At 46.3% G+C, this 14,213-nt stretch overlaps 1 protein-coding gene across 3 annotated transcripts in view; it reads left to right on the top strand.

Moving 5' to 3' along the window:
* TRIO (trio Rho guanine nucleotide exchange factor) overlaps positions 1–14,213 on the top strand; it is a 365,439-nt gene that overhangs the window by 274,014 nt on the left and 77,212 nt on the right. For all 3 annotated transcript variants that reach the window (XM_055245954.2, XM_063619580.1, XM_055245955.2), the window contains exon 34: positions 1,819–2,062. In XM_055245954.2, coding sequence (XP_055101929.1) covers positions 1,819–2,062 — 244 coding nt within the window. The remainder of the gene's footprint in view (positions 1–1,818; positions 2,063–14,213) is intronic.

Below are 14,213 nucleotides of genomic sequence, written 5' to 3'. Positions count from 1 at the left end.
CAGGGTGACTGTGCCCAGCCCCATCTCCGCCCTCCCAGGCCAGGGATGGAAAGTTCACAGAAGAGCAGGGGGAGCCTGCTTCTGGTGATGAAGGCAGACACATACACGTGTAACTCCAGCTATGGCTCACTTCAGAATTGAGGTGCCACGGAGGACAGGCACGAGAGGGACTTCTCGGAGCCAGTGGGGAGCTTAGAATAGAGGGGACATGGGGGCTTTCAGCAAGAGGGATGGTGTGGGCCACTGACAGGCAGGACCCCTCAGGAGGAGGAGGGAGGTGCTTCTGGCCGCTGGGGGGACCTTTGCATCCTATGCCAAGGCCTTTGTGTGTGAGGGTTTTGCATAAGAGGATGACGTGTTTTTAGAAGGTCTCCTGCCAGCAGTGTTTAGATGGCTTGGAAGGAGAACCTGGAGTCTGTCAGGGAGGCTGCTCAGGAGCCCCTGCGGGACCCAGTGAAGTGATTGGTATGGGGGTGCAGAGAAAGGAAGTGATCGGAGCACTGCCCAGCATCTGCTCGACAGCATTTGGAGGGAAAAGAGTGGGGTTTTTTTAGCTTGAGTGACTTGGTGGTGATACTGTTACCCAAAAGACAACACCGGAAGAAAAAGAGATTTAGGCGGTGGGAGGGCATCATGAGTCATGTCCTAGACTCTGCATTGTGGGGACAGGGAAGCATCCAGTTGCCCAGCAGGGATCGGAAGTAGTCTGCGGTTGGGACGCTTGCTGGGGAGGAGTCAGCTTGAGGGTGTGGTTGAAGAGTCCGTGCAGCGGGACAAGTGGAGAAACAGCAGAGACAGAACCTGGGACAGTCCAGAGACCAGGAGCTGCTCTCAGGATTCTTACGTAGAAAAATAAATGAAGAGATTCTTAGGTAGGAGGGATGTGAATGAGCACATGAGCCCTGTCCCCACAGAGTTTACTGTCTCAGGGAACACACACCAGGGCTCAGGCCATCTGAAGCAGACAGTCATGAGAAGACCGTGCACTTGTTTTACCAGCAGAGGCCATGGGGTGTGTGTTGTTAGAGAGTTGATGGATGAGCTTCGAAGGACTGGAAGAGTTTCAGCAGGCATAGGTGAGAGTGAGCGTGGTAGAAGGAGAGAAGGAGGGAAAGGAACGTCAGGCTGGAGGAACAGAAGGCCAGAAAATCCAGGACCTCTGGGAAACGAGCCGATGTCTGCAGAGGCTGTGGTGCCTGCTGCGTGTTGAGGCCTGGAGTGGGGGGGCCTAGAAGGAATCTGAGGGCAGAGGGCAGAGGGCCTCCGGAGCCACACCAAGGGGAGCCCTGGACAAGCAGGAGGGGGCGCTTGAAGGATTCTGAAGAGAGACAGGTGTGCTTTGCTTCGGTTTCAGGGTCACAGCCCATTGCCTGTTCAGTCCCGTTCTTGTGGCTGCCTCTTTCCTGACCCAAGGGATGCTTAAAGAGTCCACATACTCCAAAGCATGGAACGCCCAACACTGGGTCAGAACAGAAATTTGGAACAGAACTTTATCTCATTTTATCACCGTATTTCATGTTAATCCCCCAGATAGCCTTCAAGCAGAGTTTTTTTTAGTTTGCTGTAAGTTAAAAAACGAGTGTATATATAATACCACTTTGTGAGGAAGGAAATAGAATGTCTCAGGTTCAAGAAATTTGGAAGCACTTATGAAAATCATATTTTCATATGGGGAGTGCAGTGATCGCACAGCCTCGGAGCACTCAGCTCACTCTGGGGCAGGGTGGCAGGAACCCACCTGCAGGAGTCCCCAGCTGTACCTGAAGACACCGTGGCTCACACTGGCTGACCTGTCCTCTCCTCCTCTGTTCCCCCCAGCTCTCTGGTGGCTGTGAGCTGACAGTGGTGATCCATGACTTCACCGCTTGCAACAGCAATGAGCTGACCATCCGACGGGGCCAGACCGTGGAAGTTCTAGAGCGGCCGCATGACAAGCCTGACTGGTGTCTAGTGCGGACCACTGACCGCTCCCCGGCGGCAGAAGGCCTGGTCCCCTGTGGCTCACTGTGCATCGCCCACTCCCGAAGTAGCATGGAAATGGAGGGCATCTTCAACCACAAAGGTAGGAATCAGTAGGGTGTGGGTGGCAGACGCCTACTGGAAGTGGCCCTGGAGCACTCTGTCTCCACGCCTTTGCTGCCTGTTAGTGTGCGTGAGCTTCCTTGTCAGCTATGCCTTCAGCACATGGTCACTGACTGTCCGGGCATTTCTAGTCCATCAGCACCTGAAGAGGAAATGAGGATTTCACCCGTGACTCAGAAAGAATGAGTGATCTCCTCACTTCCAGGGTGGTGTAGTGAGATACGACATCAGTTTAGAGAAGAACACTGATTTTGGAACATTCCAGTTGCTTCCTTCCTTTATCATCTGTGCCTTCTTCTGTGTGTCATGACACCTCCTGGAGGCCATCCCCTGGCTCCAGAGGGTTAGTCACTCCAGGGAGCTAATGAAGCTGCAAGAGAAAACAGCTGCTGATCAGCTCCCCTGATTGATTATAGGCCAAGCCATGTTCCAGATTTCTCAGGGCCTAAATGTGAGTTTACTGTCACCTCGGTAAGAAACAGGAAGAATTAGGCTGTTGTTTCTCCAGAAATCTGAAGCGAAAGGCAGAGGATTTTCAGGCTTTGGCCAAAAGCCAGAGGTGTCCACTTCCATTTCTGGTGAAGGTGCCCGTGCATTCGGAACAGCGGTGGGCTTCCTCTCGTGGAGCCTTTGCGTTTAGAGATCTGGGCCATGCTGGCTTTTAGCCTGTTGCCAGAATGCTTCTAAAGTTGCATCAGCATAAGTCCTTGAATTTGAGTTGAAAATAAAGTACAGCTTTTCCTGAAATTAGTCTGTTCTGCAGAGGAGCCCTGGTGAACTTAAGCATGCCTAAAATAACACTTGCTCTGAAAGATTTCTTCCGCATGTGCCTTTCCTGTGGTGTGTTCTTACTTCCTGGTGTTCGCAATTGCAGGCTAGCCAAGACGAAAGAACTAGGCATTCATCACACTTGGCTTTGTCCGGAAAACTTCTGGTGGAGGTTGGGTTTTTTAATGTTGGTACGTTGTACCATTTTGTTTTTCCCTATGATACTGTCTGACATTCTTGTACCTGGAAAGTCACTCTGCCCCTCACAAACCCTCCAGTGCACTATTTTTACCAAGAAGGTGTTTCTTAATGAGCAAGACCTGCTGTGAACTTATGCCAGCCAGTGGTTAGGGGCTCAGAACTGTATCCCATTTTTTTCTTCTTTCCCTTATTTATTTATTTGTTAATTTATTTATTTATTTATTATAATTTTTTTTTTTTTTCCTGTAATGCAAGGAAACTCATAAGATTGTTCCCTGCCAGGCGCAGTGACTCATGCCTGTAATCCCAGCACTTTGGGAAGCTGAGGCGGGTGGATTACCTGGGGTCAAAAGTTTGGACCAGCCTGACCAACACGGTGAAACCCCGTCTCTATTAAAAATATGAAAAATTAGCCAGGCGTGGTGGCAGACACCCAGCTACTCGGGAGGCTGAGGTGGGAGGATCGCTTGAAGCCAGCATTTCAAAACCAGCCTGGGTATCATAGTGAGACCCAGTCTCTTTAAAAGATGCCGTCTGTTTTGTGGACAAAGTTTGCTTTGGAAGCTTGCATGTCCGGGTGTCCTTTGGGCCGGCCAGCCTTCGTGTCTGATGGCTCCTTCTGCTCTTGCTCTGGCTGTCCTTCCTCCATCTTAGCATCTTGGTCATGAATTAAACAGACGCCGGGCATAGCAGGATTGAATAAGGGTTCAGCAAACCCTTGTGCTCCAGCAGTCTTATTTGTGTTTGTCGTTTATGCTGTCTGCCGTTACCTCAGAGGCTCTGGGGCTGGGGCCTAGGCCTGGAGACTGTGTCTGTGCCCCCAGCGAGTCTCTGGTGCATTCCGGGCTGAGGCCCACTCACCTCCCTTCACTCTCCTCCACTCGAGCGTGTAGTACATGGGCTCACTGTTGAAATCGGTGTCACGTCACCATTGTTGATGGCTCAGTAAATCCAAGTTCTCTTCCCTTCCCATTGTCTCAACTTGTAAAACTTGCCACTTTTATCTATTTATTGACAGTCTTGGTCACAGGAAGTAAACAGAAATATCAAGAATGTGTATATTTCCAGTGAGACCAGTTCAAAACATCCTCTTTGCCCTACGCTGCCCTGCTTTTTTCACCTTTTCCCTTTCTTCCCAACCAAGAGTCGCCCTACACAATGGTCCCTGGGGATTTAGCTCCAGTGTGATCAGAAGGAAAAGTAAGGAAAGAGCAAAATAGTCTTGTCGCTAACCTGGGCAAATGAGCATCTCTCACTCTCTGCCGGATGCATTTCCGGAGTGCCTGGCATGAATCTTTTTGACTGATAGTGTTTTGAGGGTGGGACAGGAGTTCATACCCTGGCCTGGGGAGGGCCTTCCGTCACACTCCCCACTCAGGACATCTGGAAAACCACCGCAAGGCCTGTGTCCCGCACTACTGTTGCCCAGAGCCTTTGCCATGCGTAGTTAAATCTGGAAGGCCCCTCTCAGCCCCCATGGAATTGGTTTTTTGTTTTTTGTTTTTTGTTTTTTTATTTATTTTTTGTTTTCCTAAAATAAGGCTTTAACCAGGAGTTTGAGACTACAGTGAGCTATGATCAAACCACTGCACTCCAGCCTGGAGAACAGAGTGAGAGCTCATCTCTAAAAAATAAATAAATAAAATGAAATGGGCTTTAAGAAGAGACCTTTTGGTGGCAAGGGAGGAGTGAGTGGTGAGCTTGCAGGGTACGTTCTTCCTGTCAGGAGGCCTGAGATGGGGCGGCCGCAGATGGCCTCCCAGGGCCTTGCCAGCTCTGACATTCTGAGTTCAGATTTCTTAGAAGGCTTTATGAGCAAAGGCCGATTCAAAACTGCCATTTCCTTACACCAACCCATAATGTGATGACAGGTGGCCTTTTTGTTGGTGCTTTCAAATATGTCTAGAAGAAAACACTCACTTATAAAAATTAACCTTTACCACTCTAAAAGTCATTCACAATTTTAAAGTTTTTTTTCTCCTTTGGATAGAGAAAAAGTATGGTTCAGTACCTGCATTTTATTTCGAAGTTCAGAGTATGAGTCATCTGCAGTGAATGAGAAAATTAAGGGGAAAAAAAGCATGAGAAATAAAACCTTTTGCTTATGGGTGACTTGAGCCTCTAAACCCAGGGGCTTTAACTCAGGATGCTACCTTTTACTATGGTAAAATCTGTGCCAAAAACAGTCCCCCATAGTTTACCACAACTCCAGTGGGCACTAGCAAGATCAGCTCTCAGGCTTGACCAGACTGGCTGCAGTAGTTAAGAGAAGACGCAGGGACTGTCTTTCCTAAGTGTAGTGATACATGATTGCTGTTAATCAAATGGGACATTTTCTCTAACTCAAGTTAAAAATGAGAAAGAGACATACTTTCATTCGAAACTATCCGAAATGTTGACTTTTCTTTGGGTCCACCCTGCTTCTCTCCAAGCTCTTTCCCAAGGATTTTCTTGTCCACCCGAATAGTTTACTTCTCCACTTGACTGTCTTAGCAACTTTTCAAATCTAAAGTATTCAAATTCCCTCTCCCTCCATCTCCCCACTTGTTCACCCAAGAACATGGCCAACACACGTGAGGGTCTCTCCACTGCCCACCACAGTTTTTAAAAACTGGTAAACTCCACATAACAAAATGTATCATCTTAACCATTCTTAAGTCTACAGATCAGTGGCATTAAGTACCTTCACATTGTTGTGCAGCCGTCATTACATTCACCTCTAGAATTCTTTTTTCCATCTTACAGAACTGAACCTCTGTGCCCATGGAACAAAACCCTCCGCTCTCTCCACCCAGCCCCTGGCACTGCCCCTTTCCTTTCTGTCTCCATGAGTTTGACTGTTGTAGGTGCCTCATGTGAGTAGAAAGTCATGTAGTCTTGTCCGTTTGGGACTGTTTATTTCTTGTAGAAGATTCCGTGTTCTGACTTGTGTCAGAATTTCTTTTTAAGGCTGAATAGCATCCCCTTGTATGCAGATGCCACACTGAGTTCAACATTCATCACAATTTCCTTTCTTTTTAAGGCTGAATAGCATCCCCTTGTATGCAGATGCCACATTGAGTTCAACATTCATCTGCTGATGGGCGCTCAGGTTGCTTCTGCCTTTTGACTCTTGTGAATAATGCTGCTATGAACATGGGTCTACAAGTAATCTCTTCAAGTCCCTCCTTTCAGTCCTTCTGGGTGTATACCCAGAAATGCAATTGATGGATCATATGGTACTGTTGTCTGAATGTTTGCGTCCTTCCAAAATCCGTGTGTTGAAATCTAACCCCCAATGTGATGGTATTAAGAGGTGGGCTGTTGGGTGGTAATTAGGTCATGAGGGCAGAGCCCTTGAGAATGGGATTACTACCCTTACAAAAGAGGCCCAGGGAGCCCTTTTGTCCTTCCACCATGTGAGGGCACAGAAGGCACCGTCTTTGAGGAGCAGGCCCTCTTCAAATACTAACTCTGCCAGCGACTGGATCTCGGACTTCTCAGCCTCGAAAACTGTCAGCAATAAATTTCTGTGCTTTATAAGTTATCCAGTTTAAGGTATTTTATTATAGCAGCAGGAATGGACTGAGACATATGGTAATTCTATTTTTAATTTTTTGAGGCTGCCCACTCGGTTTTGTTAACTTTATCTCAATAATATATTTCAAGTATGTTCTCTTTTGATTTCTACCGTTACTCTTACCACCTGATCACCCGACCTCACTTCTTGCCCTTTTTCGTTTCATCTAAAACATAAATGTTACCATACTCTCTTGCTGCGACTTTCTTTTGGTCAGAGAATAAAATTCAGCTTCCTCACATGTCCAAAAAGACCTTTTGTCTCATACACACACATGTACACACAAACACAGACGTGCACACACACACACCTATACACCTTCTCCTCTTGGAGCTGTGCATCGGGTAACATAGGGGCTTTTTTCCCTCTCACTCACCCCTACCTAACAGTCCCCATCTCATCTCATCAAATACAAATACAAAATCCTCATGGAAAAAATAAATGTATTCAATGAGCTCATGGAGGGGAGTAGAGAGCAGAATAAATCTTGGTCTAGTTAGCAAGTATTTCCACACAGAGGCTCCCATCAGGGCAGCTGAAAAAGTCCAGTTAGATGAACTCCAAGGAACACTGGAGACCCACAAGGAACTGTCCAGGAACTCACTGAAAGCACCTTAAACAGATTGTAACAGGAATGATGATTGCAGATATACTGTTGAACTTAAAAATGTCATAGAGGAACTGCAGACAACACAGGTGTTTTAGACAGTAGGCTCGGTAGAGAAAGCAGCGAGTCTTCACAGATGGCCGGCACTGAGAGCCAGCGAGAAGCGGAGGAGATGGGCCCTGAGCAGAGGGTTGCGGGGGGAGCTTTAAACTGAGCCCTGTAAACATGGCAGAACTGCTCAGCGGGAGACTCTCAGCACAGACGGTCATGGGGAAGTGAGTGCAGTTCATTTGAATCCTGTTGTTGAGTTCTGGGGTTTTTTGGTTTGCTTCGTAACTTTAAAGGTATACACTTTATATAGATTTATTTATTTGCTGGGACCGTTACTCAGAGTTCCTAGAAATGCACACAGCTTTTTTACTGGGGTTACTCCTCAGAATCACTTGTCACTTCTTTAAATGAATGAATGAATGTGCCAGGCCCTATGCCTGGAGGTTGGGAGCTTCATCTACATCACATTCTAACAGGTGACCACTGGGGTAAGCACTGTGTGACTGCAAAGCCAGGGTGTGTTTCCATCAACACCAAATGACAGTGCCTATGTGCCCCTGTTGTCCTCCCTCCAGGACTGCCTCCTCACCCCACCCCTTTCTGCAGCTCCTCATCTAAACATCTGGCCTGGTGAGGTCACGGCTCAGCCTGTTGGCCAGTGGCCCCACCACCGTCCTTCCCCCGTGCAGATCGGAGGAGGCCAGATCTCTCCCCTTAGCTCCTATGTCCCCTTCACCCCCCATGGCACAGATGAGACATTCACAGAGTTTGCAGATGATGGAAGAGAAGACTCCAGGTTGCCAGGTGTGTCCATTCTCAGGAACCCCCAGCCCAGGCCTCACTGCTTGTGTTCCCAGCCAACCCCAGCATGGAGGATACGCCAGTGCTGTTTCCCTGCTCAGAATACAACCAGTTACCAGAGACAACCTCACCCCTCCAACCACTTTCCAAGGTGCCAGGACAGAGGAGCCCTTCACTGGCCCACCCAGGGCAGTTGACAGAGGGCTGCCCTCCTTGGAGGGGAGCCTCACCTCTACCCACAGGGCTGCAGCCTTGTCCTGGATTCTCACCTGGGCAGTCACGTCAGGATGGAGGAGTCCCATGTCAGCCAGTTCTTTGGTGGGGGTCACGTATTCTGAAATGACCTGCGGGCGGTCCAGGCTGAGCCAGGGAAGCCGGGCCTGGGTGCCTTTTTGGTGCCTGCTCTGACTTGAGTTGGATTCATGCCACAGACCCACCTTCTGGAGCAACAACACATACAGCCACCAACACAAGAGCCAGCCACACACTGAGCAGAGAAAGTCCCTGTCACCTCATCACCCAAAAACTCCAGCTTTGCAGAGACCAAGGTTCTCCTCTACCTTCACAGAAGCCTCTGTGACCAAACACAGAGCTCGCCCTTCTGAGGCCTCTAGCATTTCTCCAGGTGTTTTTCAGAGGACTTGGTTTAAATTTGTTCACCCCAAATGTGGTCTTTCCCGGGTCATGAAATGATCTGCCCCAGAGGTGAATCTGAGTCTCCTCAGAGTCATATGAGACTGAAACTGCTTGTAACATTTCGGTGACCTAATAAGTTTTCCAAAAATGTAGGGTATTAAGAAGAGTTTAATAACATTAAAAAGTTTAGTTGAAAATATCATGATTCAGGTATATTTAGACATTTGATTCATGCCAAATTGCCACTGTTATCAGAAAACACACCCCAAGCACATTAATGCCTAGATGTTTCAAACCCGTATCTGCCCACACATTCTTAAAAATACATATACTGAGAAATCTATATACAGGTTTTTTTTAATTAGCTTGGAAAAGAGCAGTTGTATTCTGTTTGAACAGCTGCTAATGTCAATTCCTGTGGGAAGAAAGACCAAAGAACATGGAGTTACACCAAGAATTTTAAAACAAAGACGCTGTCCCTTTCCTGAGCACCGTGCAGCCAAGACTGAGAGATCAATCTGAGACCTGTGATTAAGGAGTGTTTTCTACGTAGCATATAATTATGGAGCCACACAAGTGGGCCATTACTCTGTTGAGTGCTTCATGTTTGAGGTATTTTCATGTTCCAACTTTACATTAAAGTGTTTATTAAAACAGGAAAAATCCACGAGCAGGTATTGACACTATCCATATTAGATCATCACAAAATTATATATATAGCAGAGTCATAAACAATGAGAAACGGTCTTCCCACACTTTCGTTAAATGGCCATGACCTAGTGTTTAGGGAAAGCAGTAAAATCAGCGAGGAGCTCGTGGGAAAAATGAGACGGGCTCTGCGGGGGTGACTTATCGGCCAAGCAGGGCCGCACAGGTACCGGGCCGCTGCATCCCCTCCTGCCTCTCACTCTCTGGAGACTGGACTTCCTTTACTGCCTCCTTTCTGACATTTCGTAGACATCAGACTTTGCTACTTATTACACAAACGGGGTTCCCTTTTAAATTTGTTCATTCTAGTTAGCATTTGCAGAAGCTGTGAAAAATTACAGAGAGATGATTTGTTGGGTAAGAGATGGTTTAAAAGTCCAGCTTGCTGTTTTTCATTAAGTGTCTTGAAAATGAGTAAGTGGTGTTCCTGGAGGGGAACAATCATATAATTCCGCAGGGTGGGTCTAAACTTGTTTTCTGATAGTATTTAGCAGCTCATGGTTCTGAGGACACCTGATAACACAGCAGCCAGGCGCTGATTGAGAAGTGTGTGCCGAACAGACCCGAGTGTGGCTTGCCTCTTGCCTTACGTTCCTTTCTCTGTTCAGAGAAGCGTGAGATGAGATTTTGTGATTACATTGTACTCCTTGGGCTGACTTTCCCATGCACAGAATGTTTTACAGATCCTGATAGCTGAGCTGAAAATGCGAAGAGAAGGGAAAATGCCTTAAATTATTCTGGCTAATTTAGGAGCAGCAGGCCTTGGAAGTCTTTGTCATGTGTCCCTGAACAAATCTTATGGGAGCTCTGGTACCTATTCCAGAAAATGCACATAGGCACAAAACTTCTACATACCATTTCACACACCCCACCCATATGGAGAACTTTTTTCTAAATAAGAGAGAAAAATTTTAAGACTTACAAGTTATGTTTAGGTGTTTTACATGGTTCAAAAAACAAGACATGAAGCGGTATAAACTGAGAAGTCTTGTTCCCACAACCCCATGTGCCAGGTACACATAACCATTTTTATTCATCTCTAGCTTGTGCTTCCAATGTTTGTTAGGCATATGTAAATAAGTGAATAGATATGCATTTCTCCCTCCTTTTGCTGACATGAGAGATGGCATATTTAGCCCCTGGCTTTTATCCCTTGACCCCATTCCAGTACCTAGAGACCTGCTTCATTTTTTTTAGATGTGTAGTACTTCATGTGTGCATGTGCCTTAGTGACTAACTTGTACACTGTGCAGGGACATCGGGCTGGGACCAGTTTGTTCACTGATATATACAGCGCTGCGAGAGATACCCTCACGTGTGTATTGTTTGGTCCACGTGCAGGTGTGTCTGGAAGATAGAATTCTAGACGTAGAATTGATGGGTTAAATGCATTTATAGGGAAAAAAATCAGTATAAAACTTTGCGTGTAATGATATTTGTGTGTTTTTTATTTTTTTTACCCAGATAGCAAAAAAAAAAAAAAAAAAAATTGTCCATTTTGAATGGGCCACTTTAAATCCATTCATATAAATTAAATCTTGAGTCTCTGTTTGACCTGTCTGGGAGGTGAGGTTTGGATGGATGTTTTCCCACAGAATTACAAGAGCATGCAATGAAATATTTATGTAAATAATCTTTCATCAACATTTTTGCACTTTTATTTTAGGGATTCTCCACATAAAAAATAAATGGCAGTGATTTCCAAAGAGCAAGTAACTTCTCTTCCCTCAGTATGTATATAAAATAGCTTTCATGGTGCCCCGTACGCCTTCCATCCTTGCAAAGTTCTTCATGAATCCAAGCTATGCAGTTGTGAGAGATACATTCACAAGGCTGGGCTGTTGATGGCTCTCCTAGCGGGCCTTGGAGTCTCCGTATAATCTCCGCTCTTTCTGAAGGATTCAGTTTCTTACCACAAACATTTCACAGTGAATTTCATTTTATTTTATTTATTTATTTATTTATTTAGACAGATTCTTGCTCTGTCACCCAGGCTGGAGTCCAGTGGCATGATCCTGGCTCACTGCAACGTCTGCCTCCCAAGTTCAAGGGATTCTCCTGCCTCAGCCTCCTGAGTATCTGGGACCTCAGGCACCCGCCACCATGCCCGACTAATTTTTATATTTTTAATAGAGGTGGAGTTACACTATGTTGGCCAGGCGGGTCTCGAACTCCTGACCTCAGGTGATCCGCCTGCCCCAACCTCCCAAAGTGCTGGGATTACAGGCATGAGCCACTGCGCCTGGCCTGAATTTTGAATAAGACAGTTTTTAAGCTCTCCCAAATCTAACTTCCTTCCTGACATTGTGGAAGCGTTTTGAAGGGGACAGAAAAAGGCAGGGGGGTAGGAGGCTACCCTTTGAGCTCTTGTCCCTGTGGCCACCTCTCCCAGGAGAACGTCCTCACACCCCTTCCTGGGGTTCTGCGTGGCTCACGCTGGGCTGGCTGCCTGGGGCTTCTGAGACGTGTTCAGGGTCTGCCCTGCTTCATCGTGGTCTGACCAGCAGTGGCTGGAACACCTCAGACTTCAGGCAGTTGGTCATTCCACATCTCAGACTATTCAGGGGGGCATCATCTTCCTGAAACCTTTCTAGCCAAACATAGGACAGGGCCCCCAAAGTGTTTATTATTTGAAGGTCCTTTCAAACATTCGAGAGGACAGTAAACAGGCTTGTTTGCCTTGGCTGCATTGCACGGCGGCTCTGGAATTCTTTATTATTTTTGTCAAGAAATGAAGCCCTGTGTGTTCAGTCTCATCTGTTCTCTCCCCAACCCCTTTTCAGGAGTCTGTAGAATTTGAATGCTAGAGGGGAAGAATATTAAAGTTCTGTTCTTAGATACAGATGTGTTTCCTACTGTCTCAAAAACATTTAGATCATTTCAGTCCTGGATCATGGAGAAGATTATTAACAGAAGGGGGAGAAGGGTGTATTCATCTGCTGGCTGCCATAGCAAAATCCCAGAGCCCGGGGGATTAAACAACAGCCATTTATTCTCTCAGAGTTCTGCAAGCCAGAAGTCTAGAAGGAGTCAGTAGGGTTGGCTTCCTCTGGGGCCACTGTCCTTGGCTTGCAGATGGCCACCTTCTTGCCGATTCTCTGTATGGCTGTCTGTCTCCCTATTTCCTTTTCTGTAAGAACACCAGTCAGGTTGGATGAGCATCCACCCTAAGAGCCTCATTTTAATTTAATCACCTCCTTAAAAGACCTTGTTTCCAAATACAGTCACATTCTGAGATACTGGGGATTTCAACTTCAACATGGATTTTAGGGGGGACACACTTCAGCCTATAGCAGGGGGCCATTGGAGCCTTAAGAAATTAACAGTAGTAACAGAGAGCATGGGGTGTGGACTTGCCATTGCCAGCCACAGTGCTGTTCTCTATGTTCCACCCTCAACATACCCTCATGACAACGTAGACATACACCATTATCATCCCCATTTTAGGGTAGGAAAAGGGAAGCACAGAAAAATCACGTAACCAAACATAGCAGGGGATGTAAAGTGAGATTTTCAAAATAGCAGTCAGACTTAAAAGTTCAAGTTCTTAGCCACTGTACATACTGCTGTCTGTGCACACTGGAAGAAACCTTTGGTGCAGGGAGGAAGCTGAAGCCTGTAGAGACAAATTCAGTTGCCCAAGGCCAGACATCACTTATGGAAGAGCTAGTTCTAGAACCTGGTGTCCTGAGTTTGCTGCACTCTGGCTTTGACCATTCCTGAGAGGCCGTGGGCCCTCCAACCATTCGTCTCTACGAAAAGGATCAAGTTTCAGATTTCCAGTTTGAATTATGATCTAATAATTCCAAATGCATTCCACTGCCCAGAGAAGTCATCTTAATGGAAATCTTTTTTTCATCTTTGGGGGCCAGATTTCTCCTCTTCCTACTCCCCTAGTTAATTACAGAACTTTACTCACAATGAGTGTGTTATGTATGAGTGAATAAATGGAAAAAGCAATCACAAAGGAAAAGCCATTTTTTCTTTATCAGTTTGCATCCAGGAGTAAAAGATCTTTGCCCCAAAACTGTTATTCTGCCCCCTTCCCTAAATCAAAATCAGCTGCTTGTTCTCCTTTGCTCTTCCTTAAAGGAGCTGAAGAATTCAACTTCCTGTCAGCTCTCCACCGCCATCAACCCTGTGAATTTGCGCCCTATATCTCTCATTCGCTGAAGTTTAACAGAATTGGGACATCAAAAGCACATATTGGCAGTCAAGGGTTAGCTACATGGCTCTTAATTTTTTGAGCACTGTTGTTTTTGTTACTTTTTTGAAAAACATGATTTGTGAGGTTACCATATCGCATTGCAGTTCTGCAAATAATCCACAATGCTGGTGCAAACAGAGAATGTCACATAGTTAAAGTGAAATGTAAAAAAGGACTATTTGAATGTTTGGTTTGTTAAAGAAAGAGAAAAACTCACATAGTTTGTGAAAAGATAGTAAATAAAGCAATGAAAAGGAGCCTATCGAATTCTTGGCACCCACATGAAGAGTTTGAATGCCTCCATAAAGGTGCTTTTGTGGATTGGCGACTGTGCTAGAAAGCAGCAGGAACTCCTGTGCTGAATGGAGCCCTAAGAAGCAGGGGTTTCGTCATCCCTTTCCCTCTAGAGCAGGAGGTATTATCTATGGGGTAAAGAAACCGGAGAAAACTTCCTCTGAACAGGAGTATCTTTGTGCATGGAACCTGAGAGACTCAATCCTGGTGGTGCAGCTGTGCTTGAAGCCAGCACTGTGGACATATTGTGCAGAGCGGAAACGCACGGGGAAGAAAACGAGGGCCGGGGAGGTGGCGAA

This window comes from Symphalangus syndactylus, chromosome 16 (genome assembly GCF_028878055.3).
Source record: "Symphalangus syndactylus isolate Jambi chromosome 16, NHGRI_mSymSyn1-v2.1_pri, whole genome shotgun sequence".
Lineage (NCBI taxonomy): Eukaryota > Metazoa > Chordata > Mammalia > Primates > Hylobatidae > Symphalangus > Symphalangus syndactylus.
The sequence above is the reverse complement of the archived record's forward strand: the minus strand, read 5'-3'. Positions and strand labels throughout refer to the sequence as shown.